General features: G+C 55.7%; 1 protein-coding gene across 15 annotated transcripts in view; it reads left to right on the top strand.

Moving 5' to 3' along the window:
* LRRFIP1 (LRR binding FLII interacting protein 1) overlaps positions 1-18,034 on the top strand; it is a 117,647-nt gene that overhangs the window by 62,140 nt on the left and 37,473 nt on the right. For 3 of the 15 annotated variants that reach the window (XM_036236464.1, XM_016144278.2, XM_036236453.1), the window contains exons 4-9: positions 2,306-2,353; positions 3,928-3,972; positions 4,531-4,581; positions 6,903-6,941; positions 9,821-9,880; positions 12,107-12,169. The exons of 4 other annotated variants lie outside the window; for them this stretch is intronic. In XM_036236464.1, coding sequence (XP_036092357.1) covers positions 2,306-2,353; positions 3,928-3,972; positions 4,531-4,581; positions 6,903-6,941; positions 9,821-9,880; positions 12,107-12,169 — 306 coding nt within the window. The remainder of the gene's footprint in view (positions 1-2,305; positions 2,354-3,927; positions 3,973-4,530; positions 4,582-6,902; positions 6,942-9,820; positions 9,881-12,106; positions 12,170-18,034) is intronic. 8 more of the 15 variants (XM_036236458.1, XM_036236461.1, XM_036236462.1 and 5 more) reach the window with 4 other exon arrangements.

Genomic DNA, 18,034 nt, shown 5'->3' with positions numbered 1-18,034 from the left:
TAAGGAGGCACCAGAATTCCTTAGTACTTTATTGATTTTTGTAGGAGCCAAGTATTGAAATGCACGTTGAAGCTAGAGCCAATCACCCTTTCAGAGTCTCTCTGAGGATTTCACAGGTGACAGGCGAGGCTGGCAAAGCCAGGAACCCTCTCTGTCACTGGCAGAGCAGGGTATAATTGTCAGAGAAGATACTCTGGTCATTTCCACTTGGATTCATTCATTTCTTACTACAGCACTGTTATTTTTAGTAGCTTACCAAGGATACACATTTAGAACTTCGTCAGAATGGTAATTTGTATACAAAGTAAAACTCGTCCTCAGAGAAAAAGCAGATACACATCTTTATATTAAAGATGGGTCCCAGGTCTGGGAATCCTTTCTTCGCCACTAAGATTTGTGACAAGCAGCAAGCATTCTCTCCCAGCTCGTTTGGTGGTTTTGCGTGACGAGTTCTCATCTGCTGAATCAGAGCTATTTCTGAAAGTCAAGCACCTTTTGCATTAGTCTGGCTCGCTTCCCCCTGCATGGCTCACCGGCTAATCGTAGCAGTTTACGTTTGAAATATTGTGTGCTTTCTGGAGTTTGCTGTGCCCTGCTAGCTAACCTCGAACCACTCGTTAACTGCACTTACTGTTTGTGAGGATGACCTCCCTCTATGGAGTGACGTGCACATGTAGCCAGAGTTACAGCAGCTAGGGCCCCCCTCCCCCCCCCCGCCCGCCCCCTCCCCACCCCCCCACCCCCCGCTCCGAACCAGATGGAAGATTTTGAATACTCGTTCTTAATTGTATCATGAAGGAGGCAGTGTGCAGTACTCGATATAGCTATAGAATTGGCAAAAAGGAGAACACAGAAATAAAAAAACTGATCATAGAGGCTTCTTTTGGAATTAAAATTTTTTGTGTTAGTGAATTTATATGCACCTCAGCCTTTTATCAAACATGTTTTCTTTCTGTTTTATAATTAAGCCGTGAGTGAAAGGAGAGTCGATAGCATCAAATTTTGCATATCTGGTATTTGCCAGTGAGGGTGGGGCTGGCATTAATTGAATGCAAAATAGCTTTAAGCTATTGCATTTCACTCAAATCGATGTTAAAAAGGGACTGGGAAGTATCTATTTCCTTTCTCAATTTATATTCTAAGGAAAGTAACTTACAGAAAAAGATTTGGCTCATATACTTCCCATACTGCAGTCAGTTCTGCATTGGTTGAGTTTTCAAAGCATTGTTAAATTCTCCCTTCCAACTTTTTGCTTCTTCCAATTTTCCACTCACGTACATCATCCCTAAGCGGAAGGGGCAAGGCCATCAGCGAGCGCAGATTTTAAATCCGGCCACCCTTCAAAGTAAAAGGAGACTACACCAAACATGGCAGCAGCGTGTGTTTGGTCATTGTGAAAAAATTTCAAAACTCGTCTTGCACTTCCAGCGTCTTAAGTTTTTCCCTCTGATTACGAGGTTTTTTTCTGTGTAACGAGGGAAAGCCCATCTGTGTCAGGGACTGTGGAGGTTTGGTCGGTCGGTCCTGGATTTGTTGGAAGTTGAAGGGAAAGTGAAGAGCAAAGCTAAAACCCCGTTATGTGAGCCACGCCTGGTCCCCGCCTGACTTGGTAATTCCCCTGTTTAGCAACAAGTCACAGCCACTGGGCATCTGCTTTGCTAGTTCTAAACGGGGACCACCGAGGCCGAGACCAGCCCGGCGGGAACGCGGAGGCGTCAGCCAAAGCAAACCCAGGGCGTGACGTGAGAGCACGATGTGTTCCCTGTGTGGTAGCCTGTCCTGCGCACTGCCCGGCGAGCGCCTTGCCCTCGGGGGGCCATGCAGGCATCCGAGTCCGCAGAGTCTCCCGGACCTAAATGTAGCGTAGACAGCGGAGCGTGGGAGCCGGTGTCCCAGAAATCCAGGGGCGGTCGTGGCTGCCCCCCTCCGCTGTCCCCCGGTTCTCCGGCTCCTGTTGCAGAGACCCGGACCGGCTTCCAGCCCCGGCTGCTTTAGGGTTCGTCGTCCCCACGGCGCCTGCTCCCGGGACCGCAGACGCCGCCGGGCTCGGCGCACTTGCCGGTGTCTGTGGGGGCCGCCCCTGCAGGAGTGCCCTGTCCCGGGCTGCCGGGGCTGGCCGGGCGCGGGGCGGGGAGGGCCTGTCCCCCGGGGGCGCTGCTTGGGGGCGCTGCCGCTGCGGAGCCCGGAACGTCGCTCCTGCTCTGTGCTGGCATGTGACCCGTACCGCATGGCTTCGCGTCGGGACCGGGCCTTGGGCACTGACCGTTTCACTTCTTGCCTCATTTTCTTTCCCATCTGTCTCTAGAAATATTACGGGCTGGACACAAAATGGGGTGACATCGAGCGATGGATGGTAGGCCTCGAATACGATTTTTTTTTTTTTTAGAAACTTACATGGTTTATAATTTGATTTATACGCAGCTTAATGACATAGGCAGATTCCTGTTTTCACTGTAATTAAATACTGAGAGGTTCCTTCCGGGGACTTCCGCTCCTGGCCTGGCTGTCTGCATCCCGTCTGATGCCCGCCTAGTGGCCCTGGCCGGGCGTCAGGCCCGTCTGCTCGGTGGCCGCTGACTCCTGGAGTCTCCAGGCCGGCAGTGTGTGGAGGTCTCTGATCTCCTGGGGCACAGGCTGTCCACTAGGGACAGTCAGGCTGGGCCTGTGTCCCCAGCGTGAGAACTTCCTGTTACCAGGTCTGCTCGGAGCCCAGAGGTCCCTCAGACTGCATTTCCCTCATTCACAATTGCAGGCAGCTGCCCGGTCACCCTCATTCCGACCTTTGTCCACCTTCGCTGTCGGGTCCCCGCCCCCGCCACCCCATCCACCGTGCCCACTGAAACCACTGCTCTTTGGTGAGGAGATTCCGTCACCTGCTCAGCGTTTCCTATGACAGCTCCTCTGGCTTCCTCAGTCGTCTGAGAGCCGGCTCGCCCCCTGATGACACGCCATGCCTGCGACCCTCCCGGGAGGAGGCGGTGCCCCGTGGCGGGGCCTCCAGCAGGGAGAGCACCCCGCCTGCTGCGCACGGTCCTGCCAGACGTGGCTTCACGCCCCGTCTCGGTAGCTCACGCACCTGGGTGCGCTCAGCCTCTCCCTGTCCTCGTCACCTGAGTGCGCCACCTCCTCCCATCCCTGTCACTTTGTCACCCACCTCCCGGACGTCATCACATCCCATTAGCACTTGAGAACCTGGCCAGGATGGCAATGTCCTGTTAAACGCCCCTCGTGCGGGAAATGATCTAAGGAAATGTGAATTTACCCCCAGCATCTTTGATACTCGTGTGCACTGTAGAGGTGATAGCTCCGGAAGCAGCGCACCCTCCCTCTGCACGGCGGCCGCCTTCAGCCTCTGCCCGGCGGGAGCCCTCACGCTAGGCGTGTACGGCACAGACAGTGCGCGTGTGTCGTCTTAAGACGGCCAAAAGGCGCGTCCGCGTGTTCTGTGCCACTGAGAAGGAAACAGTGTGAGGGACCGGACATGGCGAGGCTCCCCCTCAGAGGTGCCCCCGTGAGCACGCCCGTGTGCCCCCTAAACGCAGTGCACAGGGCGACGTCCCTCCTGGCTCTCACACCGAAACGATTTAGCTTCTGATTTCTGCGGAGAAGGGGGTAAGAAACTAAATCGGATGCAAACAGACCAGACTACAGAAGTTAGAAAAAAACGAAGACTCGGCTTCTCCTCCAGCACACGCTTGTTTTTAAAGCCAGAATGACGAACGCCAGTTGTCTGTGCGCTCGAATCCCCCCTCCCGCCGTGGGAGGGAACCCGCCTCCCCAGCGGCCTCATCGGAGGCTTTCGGCAAAGGCCGAGAGGCGTGCGTTTGACGTGCGTGCCAGGAACGTGCGTCGTGCCTCTGTCGGGCCACCCGGGGCTTCTCCCGCGCCTCTAACGTTTTCCTGCTGTTTCCTCTTTCGCTTCGGTAGGAAGACAGTGAGCGGTACGCACGTGGACCCCGGAGAAACACGTCGGTCAGTACCGCGGGCCCTGCGCGCGCCGGGTCTCGCTTGCATGCTTGGTGCTGGAGGTCGGGGCGCGCCGCGCACACGCAGATGCATCCGTCTGTGTCTTAAGGGGCTTATTAAAGACAGTGACTGAAACGGGTCTGATTACCTAAATAAAGACTACGAAGCCAGCTTTCAGCATTTTGACCTCCCTTTGGCGAGGGGACAACATTTGAGCAATTTCTGAACATTGATAGATTCCTGCTCGTCTCAGTGCGGTTTTTACCGAGCAGCCGTGAATCCTTCGCAGGGTTGTGTGCGCCGAGGCTGCGTATCTGCAGACGGCCGGCGAAGTCAATCACAGCACTTAAGCGACAGTAAGGCCGCGTTTTTCCAGAGACGGCCCTCCGTAAACGGAGGCGCGAGCAGCCCGCGGCCGGGGCCCCTGAGGCTTTCGGACGCCCCGACTGGCCCGCTGCCGCGGTGTCGGGGTCGGGCCGGCCGCGTCCTGCCGGGAGCTGGGCGTCGGGTTCCCCGTGTGTGTCCCTTGTCACTTCACGCTGCTTTCCTCCTCTCTCTCCCCAGGCCTCTGATGACGATGAGCGTGCCTCCGTGGGCAGCCGTGGGAGTCTGAGGGTCAGTACCCCGGCGACCGCGTCCGCTGGGGGGGTGATCGTGCACAGGGGTGGGCGCCCCCGCCTGCCTCTCCCGAGTGGGGGTCGCGACGGTTTTATGTGTTTGTCTGTGTCACAAACCGCCGCACCAGGTTGTCTCGGGGTGCGGGGGGGGCGGGGTGTGAAGGCACGGTCCGTCGATCATAGCCTGTTTGCATGCCTGTGCACCCATCTCATTAGCATCTCGGGAGAGGTAGCTTGAAGGAGGTGTCATTCAGGGATGTGTCCAGAGCTGCCTTCGGCTGCCTGGTGGCCAGTCGGAGCAGATCAGACCCGCGAGGTGTCTGCTCCCCTTCGGGAAATAAATGCTCCTTGCTTCAACTTGGTGACATCGCTGAATGGCCAAGAAACACAAATACGTGTTTTTTCTTTAAACATTCCCAAAGCCTTCATAATTATAGATGAAAAAATTGCGTGCTTCGTGGGGTAGAGAAAGTGTGTTTTCAGGCCAGTAAATTCATCTGAGCATGTCGGTTTACCACGGGGCTAAACCCGCCTCTTGCGGCCAGCGATTACCAGTTCTCGATGCGGCCCCGCGTTTTCCTTAAGGACCACGTAGAGTGGCGGCTTGTGTTTGATCGTCATAGCGGTTACATCATAACCAGTGCTAGTCTCCTCATGTAGGCACTAAACGTGCGTCCAACTCGGCCATTATGACGACCGACTGTGAAGGCGACGAGTTCTGCCTCCGTCACGTCCTTGCCCCACAGCGATTTTGCCAGAAAGTTCCAGCTCGGACGTGACGTCAGCGAGAGAGGCTCCTCGCTGTTTGCCGCTTGCTCCTCAGCCCTACGGTCGTCACTTCCTCTCAGAGTCACACTGGGAGAAGCGGGATTTGCGTGACCGCAGCGTAAGCGGGACTCAGTTGGCGGCGTCAGCGGACGGGGCTCGGGACTCTCGGCGGCTGTGCAGGCTCGGGAGAGGGTCGGGCGCCGAGCGGAGCCGGTACCGTCCCCGGGAGGAGGGGAGTGAGCCAGGGAGCGTAGGGCTGAGGACGGACAGACCGGTGGCCTTCGCATCGTGGCAGACCAGGGAGCGTTTGGCGGGAGTGGTGAGAGCAAAACCTGAGAGAATAGGAGGGGAATTGGGGACAGAACCCACGTCTCGCTGTCAAAATGCCATTTTCAGATCTGTGATCCTCCCCACATCGTATGCAAGATTTTGCACTTGCATTTCTCCAGGAAAAGAATTTGTCACTCTCTTAAGATTTCCAGAGGGTTTTCTGACCCCACAGTCTTCAAAACTGTCGCACTGTGAGTGAGGGTTCATGTGCTTATAGCATTCATTTTGTTTTCAATGGTTTTAGCCGGAAATGAGTTCAATTTCTTCGCCAAGATACCAAGCACATTTGTTTTAAAATATAAAACGTTACAGAAGGTTCCACGGCTCGGATGCTGACTAAGCGTGGGGAGGAGCGGGGAGTCAGCAGTGGGCGGGCTAAGTGGCGAGCCCCCCGGTTTGCTGCCCGGCTCTTTCCTGTGATGGCTTTGACCTGAAGAACAGCCGTACGAGTCACAGGCCTCGAGGACCTGGACCCTGGAGAGGAGAGTCCGGCCTCGTTGCTGTAGGTGCAGACAAGTCCCGAGCTGCACCGAGAGCTGCTGAGGGCCACCGTTCTTTGTGACAACACCGGCCCCCACCCCCTCGGGGGCCCGAAGCTCCCATCGGTGGGCAGGGCAAGGGGACGCGGCAGCCCAGCCGAGAGGAGTCTCCTGTGAAGGGCCCATTTGTGCTATTTTTAATATTCTGAAATTTCTAGTTTGTGGATTTCCGAGATAAGATCATACCTTTTATTTCTTGACCTTCTGGAAACACAGGCCTCCGTCATTCACATGAGTGATGCGCAGTTCTCAAGAAACGGGGGAAATTTTACTTGTTTACCGTGCGTTCTCAGAAAATCTAGACCGTGGGTATCAAAAGTTTTTAATCTTTCTTTTTGAAAACTCGAGAGCCGTGCAGTAGTTCACCTTTTGCCTAATATAAATAGAATGTGTTTTGTAGAGGAGGAAATAAAATTTCTTAAACTGTTTTACATTTTAGGTACTGTAGCAACATTTGCCTTGGAAGTTTCATTTAATGCTACTGGATCTCATGGTAGCTACCATTTTACTGTATTTCCTCTTGCAAAATACACATATCCTGGAAGTCGCGCCAGAAATGCTATTTCGTTAGTGTTTCCAGTGTCGCCTGTTTTCTGTTTTTTCTTGTGTTTTACTCAGTTTTTAACTGTTTTTCGGCAACGCTCTTTCCTGTCGTTTTCCTCTCCTGCTCTTTCTCTGCCAGCTGCAGCCGGACCGGGAGACGGGGGCCGCCTACGCCTGGGTGAGATGGCTGGCCAGCCTGGCGGGCTGTCCCCGATGGTGTTGTGTGACAGCTGATAACGAGTGGTGTTGCCACTAACCTCGTGGGTGTTGGTCTAAAAAGCCGAGTGCATCTTTTGTCCTAATTGACACACAGGCCGCACACCGGTCTTTACCTGGGGGCCGAGGGCCGGGGGGAGGTGCACCCCAGAGTGGGAGGTCCCCCCAGACCTCCCGGCCGGGCCCCGGCACCCAGACGTGCATGCATGTGCTCTGAGCACCGGCTGGGCCGTACACCGCGCCCCCCGCTTTGCACCCATGGTGGAGAAAGACGGTGTCTCACGTTCAGGGGACTCAGCTCAGATCAAGAATTCCCCAAGTCTGCGTTTCCTCTACAAGATGAGATTTAAAGTCACTTTATCTAATAGAAAGCCCATTATTTTCCAATCTCTGTCCATTCGAATTAAACATACGACCCGGCTCTTCAGCCGGAAAGCGCCCTTCAAGGGGGACCCCAGTTCCGGCGATGCTCCGAAGGCCTCGGCTTTGGACTCGGGGTCTCCGGGGGAGCCTGTCACTAACCGTGCTGGCGACACGTGTTGAGACTTCCAGCCTTTTTATTTTAAACTCACAGAGAATTCTAGTTAAGAGCCAGTCCCGGTGGAAGGGACGAATGTCTGCGTTGGTGACAGTCAGGAACACTTTTTGGATTTTATTTCTATTTTCCGTCTTCATCCTATTTTAAAACCAAACGGGGGGAGGGGGAGGGTCGTGCACGTAAGAGTTTCGCTCTTGCTTTTATTTTGTTCCCGTCACCGATGGCCTTGAAGGGGAGCCGTCTTTTGACTTAACAGAAAAGTCATCTCCCATGATGAATCAAAAACGCTCACAGTCGGCTTTTGCACGGCGACGGGCGAAGCCGCGGGTGCTCGGCGGGCAGCGCGCGGTGGTCGTTGGCATTCTCACCGGCACGAGCCAGCGGGGCACAGGCCGGGGGCCTCGGCAGGGTGCAGGCCGGGGGCCTCGGCAGGGCGTTCATCCTTGCATTTTCTCATTCTCTGTCAGCAGACGCGAAGGCGCAAATGTCCGCTTTATTCATGGCAGAGCTTCTCCGTGTCCTGCATGTCACATTCGCCTGAGGAACTTATTAAAATGCTTATTCCTTGGCCCCTAGGGAGCTTGTTAAAATGCAGATCCCTCGGCCTCCAGGTGTTCTGATTCTTTAGGCCAGGCTTAGGGCCCTAAGGAGCCTGGCAGGTGACCAAGGGCAGCAGGTGACCAAGGGGGCCGGTCTTCCCAGTAAGGAGCACCGAAACCACATCCCGTAGAGCAGAGCTGTGGGATGTCGGAGACCCGGCCCAAGGCGAAGCTGCCGTGCAGTCTGTGGCCTTTTATTCTAACATTCCAGTTAGTTTTCAACCACCCACCCCCCACTCCACTGTGCCGCGGGAAGCCGCCCCACCCATCCGAATGCAAGAGGCGGAGGTCGATGGCTTCTCTAAGGAAGTCAGAGCGGCTTCGCCACAGAGATGCTGTCGAGGTCCCGTAGTCTGGGGAACACGTTCCAGGAATGCGTTTCCCACGAGAGAACTCCATTCCAGCAGAGGAGGGGTGGTGTCCCCCGAGGCCTTCCAAGTACACGTTTTTCCCGAGTTTTCGTGGAAGGCCAGGAGGGGAAAGGTGACAGATGACAGGTGTTGCCTCTCGCAGCCTGTACCCCCCTCCGTGCCGCCCACCAGGTGGGAGAATGGGGCCCAGGAGAGGAGACGGCGGCTCTAAGGCGGGCCGGGCTTGACGAGCCGCCGTGGGAATCCGGAGGGTTTCTATATTGTGAAACTTATATTTATGTGTGTGAAATTTATATTTCACAATCCAGAGGGATTGTGAAATTGTGACACATCTTTATTCCTCATTTTTAGTAAAGTAAAAGTCATCTAATATTGATCGATGTTAGCCTTATTACATTTTTTCCAGAAACTGGTTTGCAAACAGATACTGAGAGACTCTACCCGAGTCCGAAATATACCAACAGGTCCTTAACAGGTGTTTCCATGTCCAATAATCGTGTCAATCAAGAATTCCTGCCGGTCTCCGGCGGTTTTCTGGCTGTTAAGTTTGTTTCAGAAATGTTTTAATGTCCCTCGCAGAGTTTTGAAATTGAATGCCGAGAGATTGCGACATACTCTTGTTTAATTTAGAAACTTCGAGCTGGTTTGTTTTCCAGTCCTCACGATGGCCTTGCACATATCACAGCCGAGGAAGTGGATTAAATAACTTGCTCCAGGTTACGGCTGGACTCCCGCCCAGGCGCCCGGGCATCTCCCACTGTTACCAGTCTGGGGACCGCCCCTCCTCCCTCCATCACGAGCGCTGGTTACGCCATCGTCACTTGACAGCTCTTCTCTTAATCAGCAGGAATTTCCTCCTCGATGAATGGGGACGGTGCTTCGGGTCCAGGGCGCTCGGGCTGGGAGCGGAGAGACAGGCGTACACTGACCTTGCTCCTTCTCGAAGGACAGATTGTGAAACCGTGAACCGGGCCCTCAGAGTTCACTTTGAAAAATAAAGTAGGGAGACTAGGTGAACGAACCACAGGCGCAGAGGATTACCTCCCACTGTTTTTCCAGGACGAACCTTTGCATTTAAGTATCGATTGAACAGGAGCCCTTCCTGCATCTCCTGAGTGCAACACTAGCCTAACTGGCGACTCCCCCTGGGTCGGGGTGGGCAGGCACGAGGCATTTGCGGGCGGGCCGGGGTCTCTGCCGTCCTGGGCTGGCACTCATTCACCCGCTCCGCTAGCAAAGCTCGGTTTGTACCTGGCTGCTCCTTCCTTGCTGCTCCGCGCCGGTGTCTTGCTCCGTGTGCTGATGTCAGGTTTCCTTTTCTTCACTGAAACAGACAAATGGTTATGACGGAGAATTGTATGGATCGCAGTCCCTGAGCAGAAGATCTGGCAGGGTCAGTACGGTGAACCTGCATGGCTAAATTCAAATGGGTTGCCGCGAAGCTTTTTAAAGATAATGCTTAATTTTGTCCTTTTTTTTTTCTGTTATAGTGGGGCTTTTTTTTTTTTTCCTACTAGTGCATGATGGAATGAAGCTACTGTTTCTCAACTAGTAAACATCCCTAGGATGTTAGCGTGAGGTGGCCACACTGACGAGACTCTCTAAAGAGATCTAGGATTGAAGAGGGGCCCTTTCGTTGGCGCGTCGCGGAGGGCGCAGTGCACGCGTGTGTTGAGTGTGTTCCGCTTTCACGCCTGCTCAAATTCACGGTCTCCCACATCTCTCGTTTGTAATTTTAAAGGCACATTCTAGGGCCTGTGCTTTCCCGAACATTCGTGTCGGAATGCTCCGGGTTCGGGGGTGGGAGACAGAAGTGGGGGCGGGGGGAAGAGCAGGACCAGCCGAAGGAGCGTTGGGGAGCAGTAGGGCAGGGCCCGTGGGCTTGTCACCGAGGCGCTCGGGGGTTTCAGAAGGTGAAACTCAATACACTTAATTTAAGTTTCACAACCTGCTGCAGATACCGCCACAATCCAATTATCCGAGATCTTTGTGCACTTATGTTTGCTTCCTTTTTTACCTACAGTAATTTTACTAGCTGTGTAAAATAGTTATTTCTTTGAATTTACCTTAATTATATTACATTAAGAGATACATACACTTGAAATATATTTTCAGCTTTCAAAAGGGTAGCTCGGCCCCGCCTCAGCGTTCCGACGGCGGCCTCTCCGGGCGCCGCCGCGTCCCGTTCAGGGAGGCAGACACTTCTGCCTCATGCAAGCTTTCCTCGTCCCAGGCTGAGGAAGCCTCTCCCTCCGTGCGAGGCTCCGTGCTGCTCTTCGGCTCTTTGGCTTCCTTCGGCCTTTCTCCAGTTCCGTTATGTGTTTAAGTTTTTGTCCGCTCGGGGGACAGAGGCAAGCAGCATGCCGTTCCGGCTCGCAAGCCGGGCCGTGCTGGCATTCTGGGACGAGAGCCACGGTGTCCTCCGACAGCTCCAGACCGCTGGTCAGGGTTATACTGATTCGTCTGCAACATTTCGCCCTAATCGTTTCACTGTAATTGGTCACAAGCATGATAGTTTAGAGCTGGAAGTTACCGTAGGAGTTCTTTGGTACCGCTTCTGCCCAGAATTACATTCTCCTCTAGAACATTCCAAACACGTAGCCGTCGGCATTTTGTTACAGTGCAGGATGACATCAACCTCTAGGCCCTACAGATAGCCGTGTATTTTCATGCGATTTTTACATTAAAACAGTATAAAGTGCTTACGATTTCATTAAACCTTAAGTGATACCTCTAGCAATCAAAAGAACCTGATTATAAAACTGTCCACCACAGTGAAATCTATGTGAAATTGACTTAATAAGTAATCAAGAAACATAACAGCCACAGGACCGGATAACTCCCGTCTAACGCGGCAGCGCGTCGGGGAAGCTCCTGGAGCAGAGAACCCCGGGGACGGTGTGTGGGTGGGCTCGGGGGAGGGGTCCGACAGGCGTGCCCGTCACGGGAAGGGGCGAAGCCACCAGGCTGACGCCGGGGACTGCTCGACTGACCGCCACGTCAGGCCCCACGTTCACGCAGTCGCCTCTTCGTGCAGTTTCTCGGTCCGCTCCGACGGTTTCGGAGTGTACATCCGAGAGCCCGCGAGACCGTGAACATGGCTGCAGGACGTTTGCGTTCTGTGGACAATGGCCGTCAGCTGGGGCGTGGGGTGGCCCAGGCTCCTCCCGCAGCCCCGGAGCTTCGGGGCGAGCCTCAGCCCTCGGGGGTCAGGTGTGCTGCCCTTAAGGAAGGGGGCGGGTTTTGCCACGTTGGAATTGGAGTTAGCTAAGAAGGCCTGGGATACTGAAAGTCCAGACGAGGAGGTTCTAGAGGGTCCATCGTGAGGGTCAGTAAGTAATTACAAATAATACGAGAGATGGGGAAACTGTGAAAAGCAGTAATACTCGCTAAGCCGCATGACGTCACCGAGGCCTAACCCCTGGCGTGCGAAACGATGTGGAGAACCTCGAGGCGCTGAGAACGTCTGCTGTGGCCGAAGCTCTCGCCTCTTCGGCATTCCCGGACGAGGGATGCTTGTTCAATTGCGTAACTTTATATTCGCCCCGGACCGGGACGGGTGGTGTTTTGGGGACAGTAAGGAGCAGACGTCATTTATTATGTCTTCTTTGACGCCCAGAACTCCAGCTACGGCGGTGACGGCAGACCCTCTACAATGCCATCGTTCAGGGAGGAGACGTCGGTTGGTTTCCGTTTAAATCTTGCACGGGCTCTCTTCAGAAAGCACAGGTTTTGTCGCATGCAAGCACGTGTGTGTGCATGCAGCTCTCGTTCCCCTTTTAACATCTAGTTTGCGAATTTTCTGTGTATTAGCTGTGAATATCTAATTTCAGGCTTACCCCCACTCTCTCGCATTTGAAGTCATATTCAGATGTTTGAGGAATTGTGGTAATTCAGCTGGGTATGATGGAAGGACGTATTGATGTGGACTTGTACTTAGAATTAATCAAAAGGAAGAAAAAGGAAGAAAGCCTTGAAGGCCTTTTTTTTATTAAGAGTCCCCGAAAGCAGAATCACTTCGTAGAGCACATGCAACTTGGGGACAATTTCTCAGGGAGGGACTGGACTCAGAAAGAAAACCAAATCCACATCCACTTGTTTGTCCACACAGCAGAGTCCCTTCGCACACTGCAAGGACATACATCTATTCCGATAGGCGAGTATTTCTAAATTGTTTTAAGAGTCCTAACCCGTAAGGCTTGTTTGTCCTCGGTGAAGTTCAGGGTCACGCAGTGAGACCGGCACTCCAGAAGCAGCTGCTTCTCGAACCGCGGCCAGGCCCGTCTGCCGGAAAGGCTGGCGTAGCAGGAGATGGGGAGACAGGGCCAGGCTCGTTTTGAAGTCGCAACTGAGGGTGTGAACTCAGTCTTGAGGTATACCTGGGCGGGAAGGGGGATGAGTAAATGGCGGCTAACCAGGTGGGGCCGCAGGAGGCTGCTCCTCGGCTCTGCCATGCCTGGTCCCCTCCCACTTCCTGCTCCTGCGTCCGGGATGGTGGGGGCGGGGTGTCCAGATGTTGCTGGTAGCCCCATCACTGGCTTGCTCGCCCACCGCTGCCCTCCACCCCCCTGTAATAATAAACACTCCATCCCTCGCTCTAGGCGTGTGGCCCCTCTTCCGCCACTGGATGAGTTTGGACAGAATGTGAGATCAGCTAACACCCCAAGGTCTTGGTGGGTTTTAACACCTTGAACTTGGGAGCACCGTGTGTATTCTTTGCATTCAAGGGAGGTTTTGCAGAGAGCGCTTTGTCATTCAGAGAGCTCCTCGCTCCTCACTGTCCAAGTGGAGGTGCTCGCTCTCACATGGATGGTGGCGGCAGGGATCTAATGCCCAGAAGTGGGTTCTCACCGGAGTTCAGCATGTACCCGACTCCCTTAAACCCCTTTCAGAGAAATAGCCCACATCCGAAGTGGGTTAAAACTAGAGCCGACCCATTCAAAACGTGAAACTGGGCAGAACGTCCCCGAGGCCACACGTCCCCACCCCCGCCCGCCCGGGGTCTCAGTCACCCTCAGGGTCTCCCCAGGGAGCTCTGTCCTCTGCAGATCCCACGTCTGTTCCCGTGCGGCACGTCAGCTTGCTTACGTTTATTAAAATCGGACAATGGGAAGGTCCCCAGGTAGCACGGAGCACTGAAGCCTCTTCTAAATAACTCCTGCAGCCCTTCAGATTTGCCAGAAGCAAAGCCCGGACTTGGACTTGACGGCCCGGTGTCGGGAGGTGGCCGTGGGCACTTTCCCCCGCACGGCGACGTGGTCTGTGTCCTCCCAGGCCCTGGAACCAGTTTCAGTATTCGTGTTAAATTGTTAACAATTTTCTCCCTGTCCGCCCCAGAATTCCACTCGCCTGCCCCTCGGGTCACGTTAGTGTGTCTTATTCAAGGCACAGGAACGATGGGCACAAGTTAGGGGACCTTGAAGGGGTGGCGGGATGTCTTGGGGCGCCGTCCAGTAACTCGAGTGGACCGCTCCCCCCGCCAGGGCTGCCCGTTCCCACCCGGTTCGCAGAACACCGCGACTTACGCGTCCAAGGCGACTCGCCTCCCCCTCAAGCATCCTTTCCCTTGGGTAGGACGTTTCGCCTGGGGGAACGGTTAAGTCGTAGAGTCGCGCTCCCCAGAGCTGGCGTGGAGACTGTTGGTCTCAGAGTCGTGGGGCCCCCCGTGTCGTGCATGCTCTGAATCCCAGACGCGCGCTCCGTGCGAGTGCCCGGCCCAGGAGGCCGTCCCCAGGGCACGTGCTGCCCCCTAAGGTGGAAGTCAGCGTCCCTGCAAATTCTTGCTTGGGGCTTTTCCCACCAAACCTTAAAAAACTAGAACTCCCATCACGGCTCCCTACCAATCCTCTGTGGTCCTGCTCCCGCCTAAACGTGGCGGACTCGTCCTGGCCGGTGCGTGGACTCCGGCCCCAGCTCGGCCCCGCGCGGCGGCCGAGCCGTGGTGCTGGGCCTTCTGTCTTCCTCGCCCGTGGGTGCCCAGTGCGTCGTGGGGTTCCGTGTGAGTTGGCCACACGCTGCGCCTCGAGACCAGGGGAGCCCGTCTCCCCCCGACCCGCACTCTCTCGTTACAGGGACTCTCCGGCCGCGACCTCAGCCTCCCCCGCGGCGGCCCTGCTCCCAAAGCCCCGTCCGCCCAGGGAGGAAGCCGGGTCTGTCCCTTCCCGCTCCTCTGCCCCTCTGTGTGTCGCGTCCCCGACTAACAGGTGTGGACACTTCAGCCTCTTCGACGTCCACGGAGCGGAGCCCAGCAGGCGCTTTAATGGGCTCCACTAATTGGCTAAGATTTTTCCCAACCTTTTAAAACACTATCAGAGATCGTTTAGGACCTTATATAGAGACAAGGAACTTCGGAAAAAGGAGGCTGTCACAAATGGGTATTTTCAAAAGCTCAAGTCCAAAAACTTGGTCTCTTGGGTTCCTCCTCCTTTTCCAGCAATTGTTCCCCGTCCGGGGTTTCATCTGTTTTTCTAAAGGTATTTTCCTCCTGCGGATGTGTCCAGGAAGCAATTCGGAAGGCTTCTTGTACATAACCGGACTCCTGCGTTGGAGCCGTGGGGGGCACAGCGGTGTTTCTTTGGCTGCCTCCCCTCCTGCTTCCTGTTTTCGGGAGGCCGCGGGAGCCTGGGCCCCGTTAGTGGAGGGACCGAGTCTGCTTCTTCTGCCAGGAAGCTGTGCCTTGGCTCCAAGCGGGGAAGCCTCGTGGAGGTCGAGCTGTCGTTACCCGCACCATCCCGCCCTCCTGTTGCTGAGCGATCCCCCCGGGGCAGGGCGTGCACGATCCCCCCAGGGCCTGCACGTTGCAGGCCTGGCCGGTGGCCCAGTGCCTGGTCCTTCTGTGGCCTCCGCTGTGAGGGAGTCAGGCCACCGCCACCGGGGAGCGCAGTCTGTGGCCGCGCTAGGCTCTGTGTCCCCCGTACGTCCCCGCACGGGGCTCCGGGCGTGGCCCCCTTTGCAGGGCGGCGCCAGCCCCGGCCGCTGAGGCCAGCGACCGGTCCGTGGCGTCGGGAAGGCCGACGCTGGCATCCCTGCTCCTGCTTGCTCTCCGCGTGCGGGACTCGCGGACCGAGGCCCTCGGCGACCGCCAGCCCGGCCGTGCATGGCTGCCCGGGTGGCGTCTGCCTCTGTCACCTGCCTGCCTCATTCCCTCACCCTTTTTCCAGGAATGGCTGAAAAGAAATGACCAGACATAGTCATGTTTCCGAGAAGTCTGCTGCTTTAGAGTTTAAAGCTCTCTCGTGTTTACCTTTGCTGCGAATCTGGGTTTGCACCTGTCGCATTCGCTGAGAGCGCGGTGCCCCCATCGGCTTCTCTTCCTCCTAACTGTGTCCCGTGCTTCGGCTGCCACTGACTGCAAGCGCGGTCACCTGGTCACTTCGACTCTAAATCCTGCTGTTTGCTCTCGTCCTCCAGCCTTCCTGCCTCTTCCAGGCGCCCCACCTGTACAGCTCTGCCCAGCCGGGTGGGAGTTACCGGGTGCGTGTGCGTTCCCCCACCCCTCCCCCACCCCTCCCCTCCCCCTCCCCCACCCCCTTCCCCAGGAGGGGGGCTTTGGGCGCCCCGCGCGCCCGCCTTCCGGGTGTTTCCCAGGCCTTGTTCCTGGCACCTGTCAGCCTTCCTCGGCTTCCGTCCCGGGGTTCTCGGGGTGCTGGGAGAGGACGGCGCCCCGGCCTGACGACCCGTTTCTGTCGCAGGAGCCCGCGCTTGCTGACGGCGGCCTCGGCGGAGCTCGGCGGGGCAGCGCCTGCAGTTCCCGTGCTGTAAGGCACTTTGTCTGTCTCTGTGCATGACCCGGGTGGCCCGCTTGGCACAGGTCCCGCCCGGCGACATAGCCTGCAGGGAGGACGCAGTTTTTCTCCGTAATAAGGGTCACAAATACCGTGAATCGCGCTTGTTCATTTCATGTCCTCACTTGTCGGTTTATGTTGAGGTCAGAGGTAAGAGACTCACTGGGTGTAATCAGCTCTTTGCCTGCGCTGACAGTACTAACAAGCCGTGAAGAGACTGATCTTAAAATAAAAAAAGAAGGGAAAAAGAGAAGCGGACAGGCCACATTCACCTCCGTATAATCGAGGAGGATGAACAAACTTAAAGACTCAGCACATGACACGGGCGTCATTCCCTTTTCTGATCCTGTTCTCGTCCCCCGTCATTGAAGGATTAGAAACGGCAGCACAAGACGGGCTTGGTCGTGGCGCAGGAAATACTTGTTGAATGAGAAAATGAGTGAGTGACTGAGTGAGAGATGAAGGTAAACAAACAGGAAAGTGCATCAGTCCGCGGACGAGAGGGGCTACGGGGCCAGGCCTGCCTGCGGACCAGTGGAGGCCGCCATCACCCCCGAGGGGCGCGGCCCCTGTGGGAGGCGCTTCTGCACCCCGGGCACCCCCACAGACCCTGTCGAAATGCGCTGAGCCCCGCGTGAAATAGACCGGTTTACCTAGAAATGCCTGACGGTGCTTTTATAGTTTTGTTTTCAAAAATAATTGGCTACTTCACAAATTAGCTAAATAATCCAATTTTAGGACTTCTTTATATTTTTCCAATCATGAACATTCAGGGATTCTTATAAAGTTACCAGTCTAATGTACAGTTTTCCTTAGACTGTAATTTTTATGAATATCATACCCAGTAACTAATGGACATAGCATTAGTTTTTATTGGGCATCTCGTTAATACATCAGTTTTATGTTGCATAAAATTTTTCATGCATGGGAGCCCACTGTATCAAACCTTTTCCCCAGTTCTTAACCATGTCCGCAGGCCTTTTAAAAGGTCCTAAATGACGCCTAACGGGTGAGGCAGCTCGAGCCTAAACGTGACGGATGAAACGCAGCGAAGGAGCCTCAGAAAGGAGCCCGCACACGCCCTCTCTCACGAGAGTGGACCTTTCCTGGCACGAATCGTCCCCCGGCGAGCCGGGTGGCACGTCTCGCGTCGGCGTCCGGCGGGAAGCCCGCCTCACGGACGCTCTGCATGTCGCCTCCGTACATGGGCTTTTCTGGAGCCGCTCGCTCTCGGCCTCCGGAGCGCGGCTGCTGGCGGCGCAGGCCGCTCTTCGCGTAGCCGTTACTTCTGTTTTCTCAGCCTCCCGTGGGACTTGCCGGGAGCAATGGCTTTGGCGCAGCTCCGGAATGCAAGGCCAGCTGGTCCTGGCCGCACACATGCCTAAAATAGGGCCGCCCGTCCCTGGGATCAGGCCATGCAGATGAAGTAAAGGGGAGTAAAAAGCAAAAAAGGACACCTCCCCGTCCCCAGCGGCCACCCCCACGCAGAGGGGCTCGGCATGCGCCCGGTGACTTACACTGGACAAACTGAACTGGGCAAAGCCCCCGGGAGGTGGGCTCTGCTCGGCGGCCAGGCAGCGGGCTGGGCGGAGAGAAGGCGCTCCGAGCGCCTGTCCCCTCCCGGGGTCCCCAGCCCTCCCCGCCCCAGGCCTTACGGTTGCCCGCCGAGTGGATGCCACGTCCAGCAGTGGGGCTCGGGGACGGAGCTGCCCCACGCTCTCTGCCCCGCTGGTAGTCGTGGTCACAGATAAAATCCACACGCT

Source organism: Rousettus aegyptiacus, unplaced genomic scaffold (genome assembly GCF_014176215.1).
Source record: "Rousettus aegyptiacus isolate mRouAeg1 unplaced genomic scaffold, mRouAeg1.p scaffold_m13_p_2, whole genome shotgun sequence".
Taxonomy (NCBI): domain Eukaryota; kingdom Metazoa; phylum Chordata; class Mammalia; order Chiroptera; family Pteropodidae; genus Rousettus; species Rousettus aegyptiacus.
This window is presented reverse-complemented; position numbering and strand designations above follow the sequence as displayed.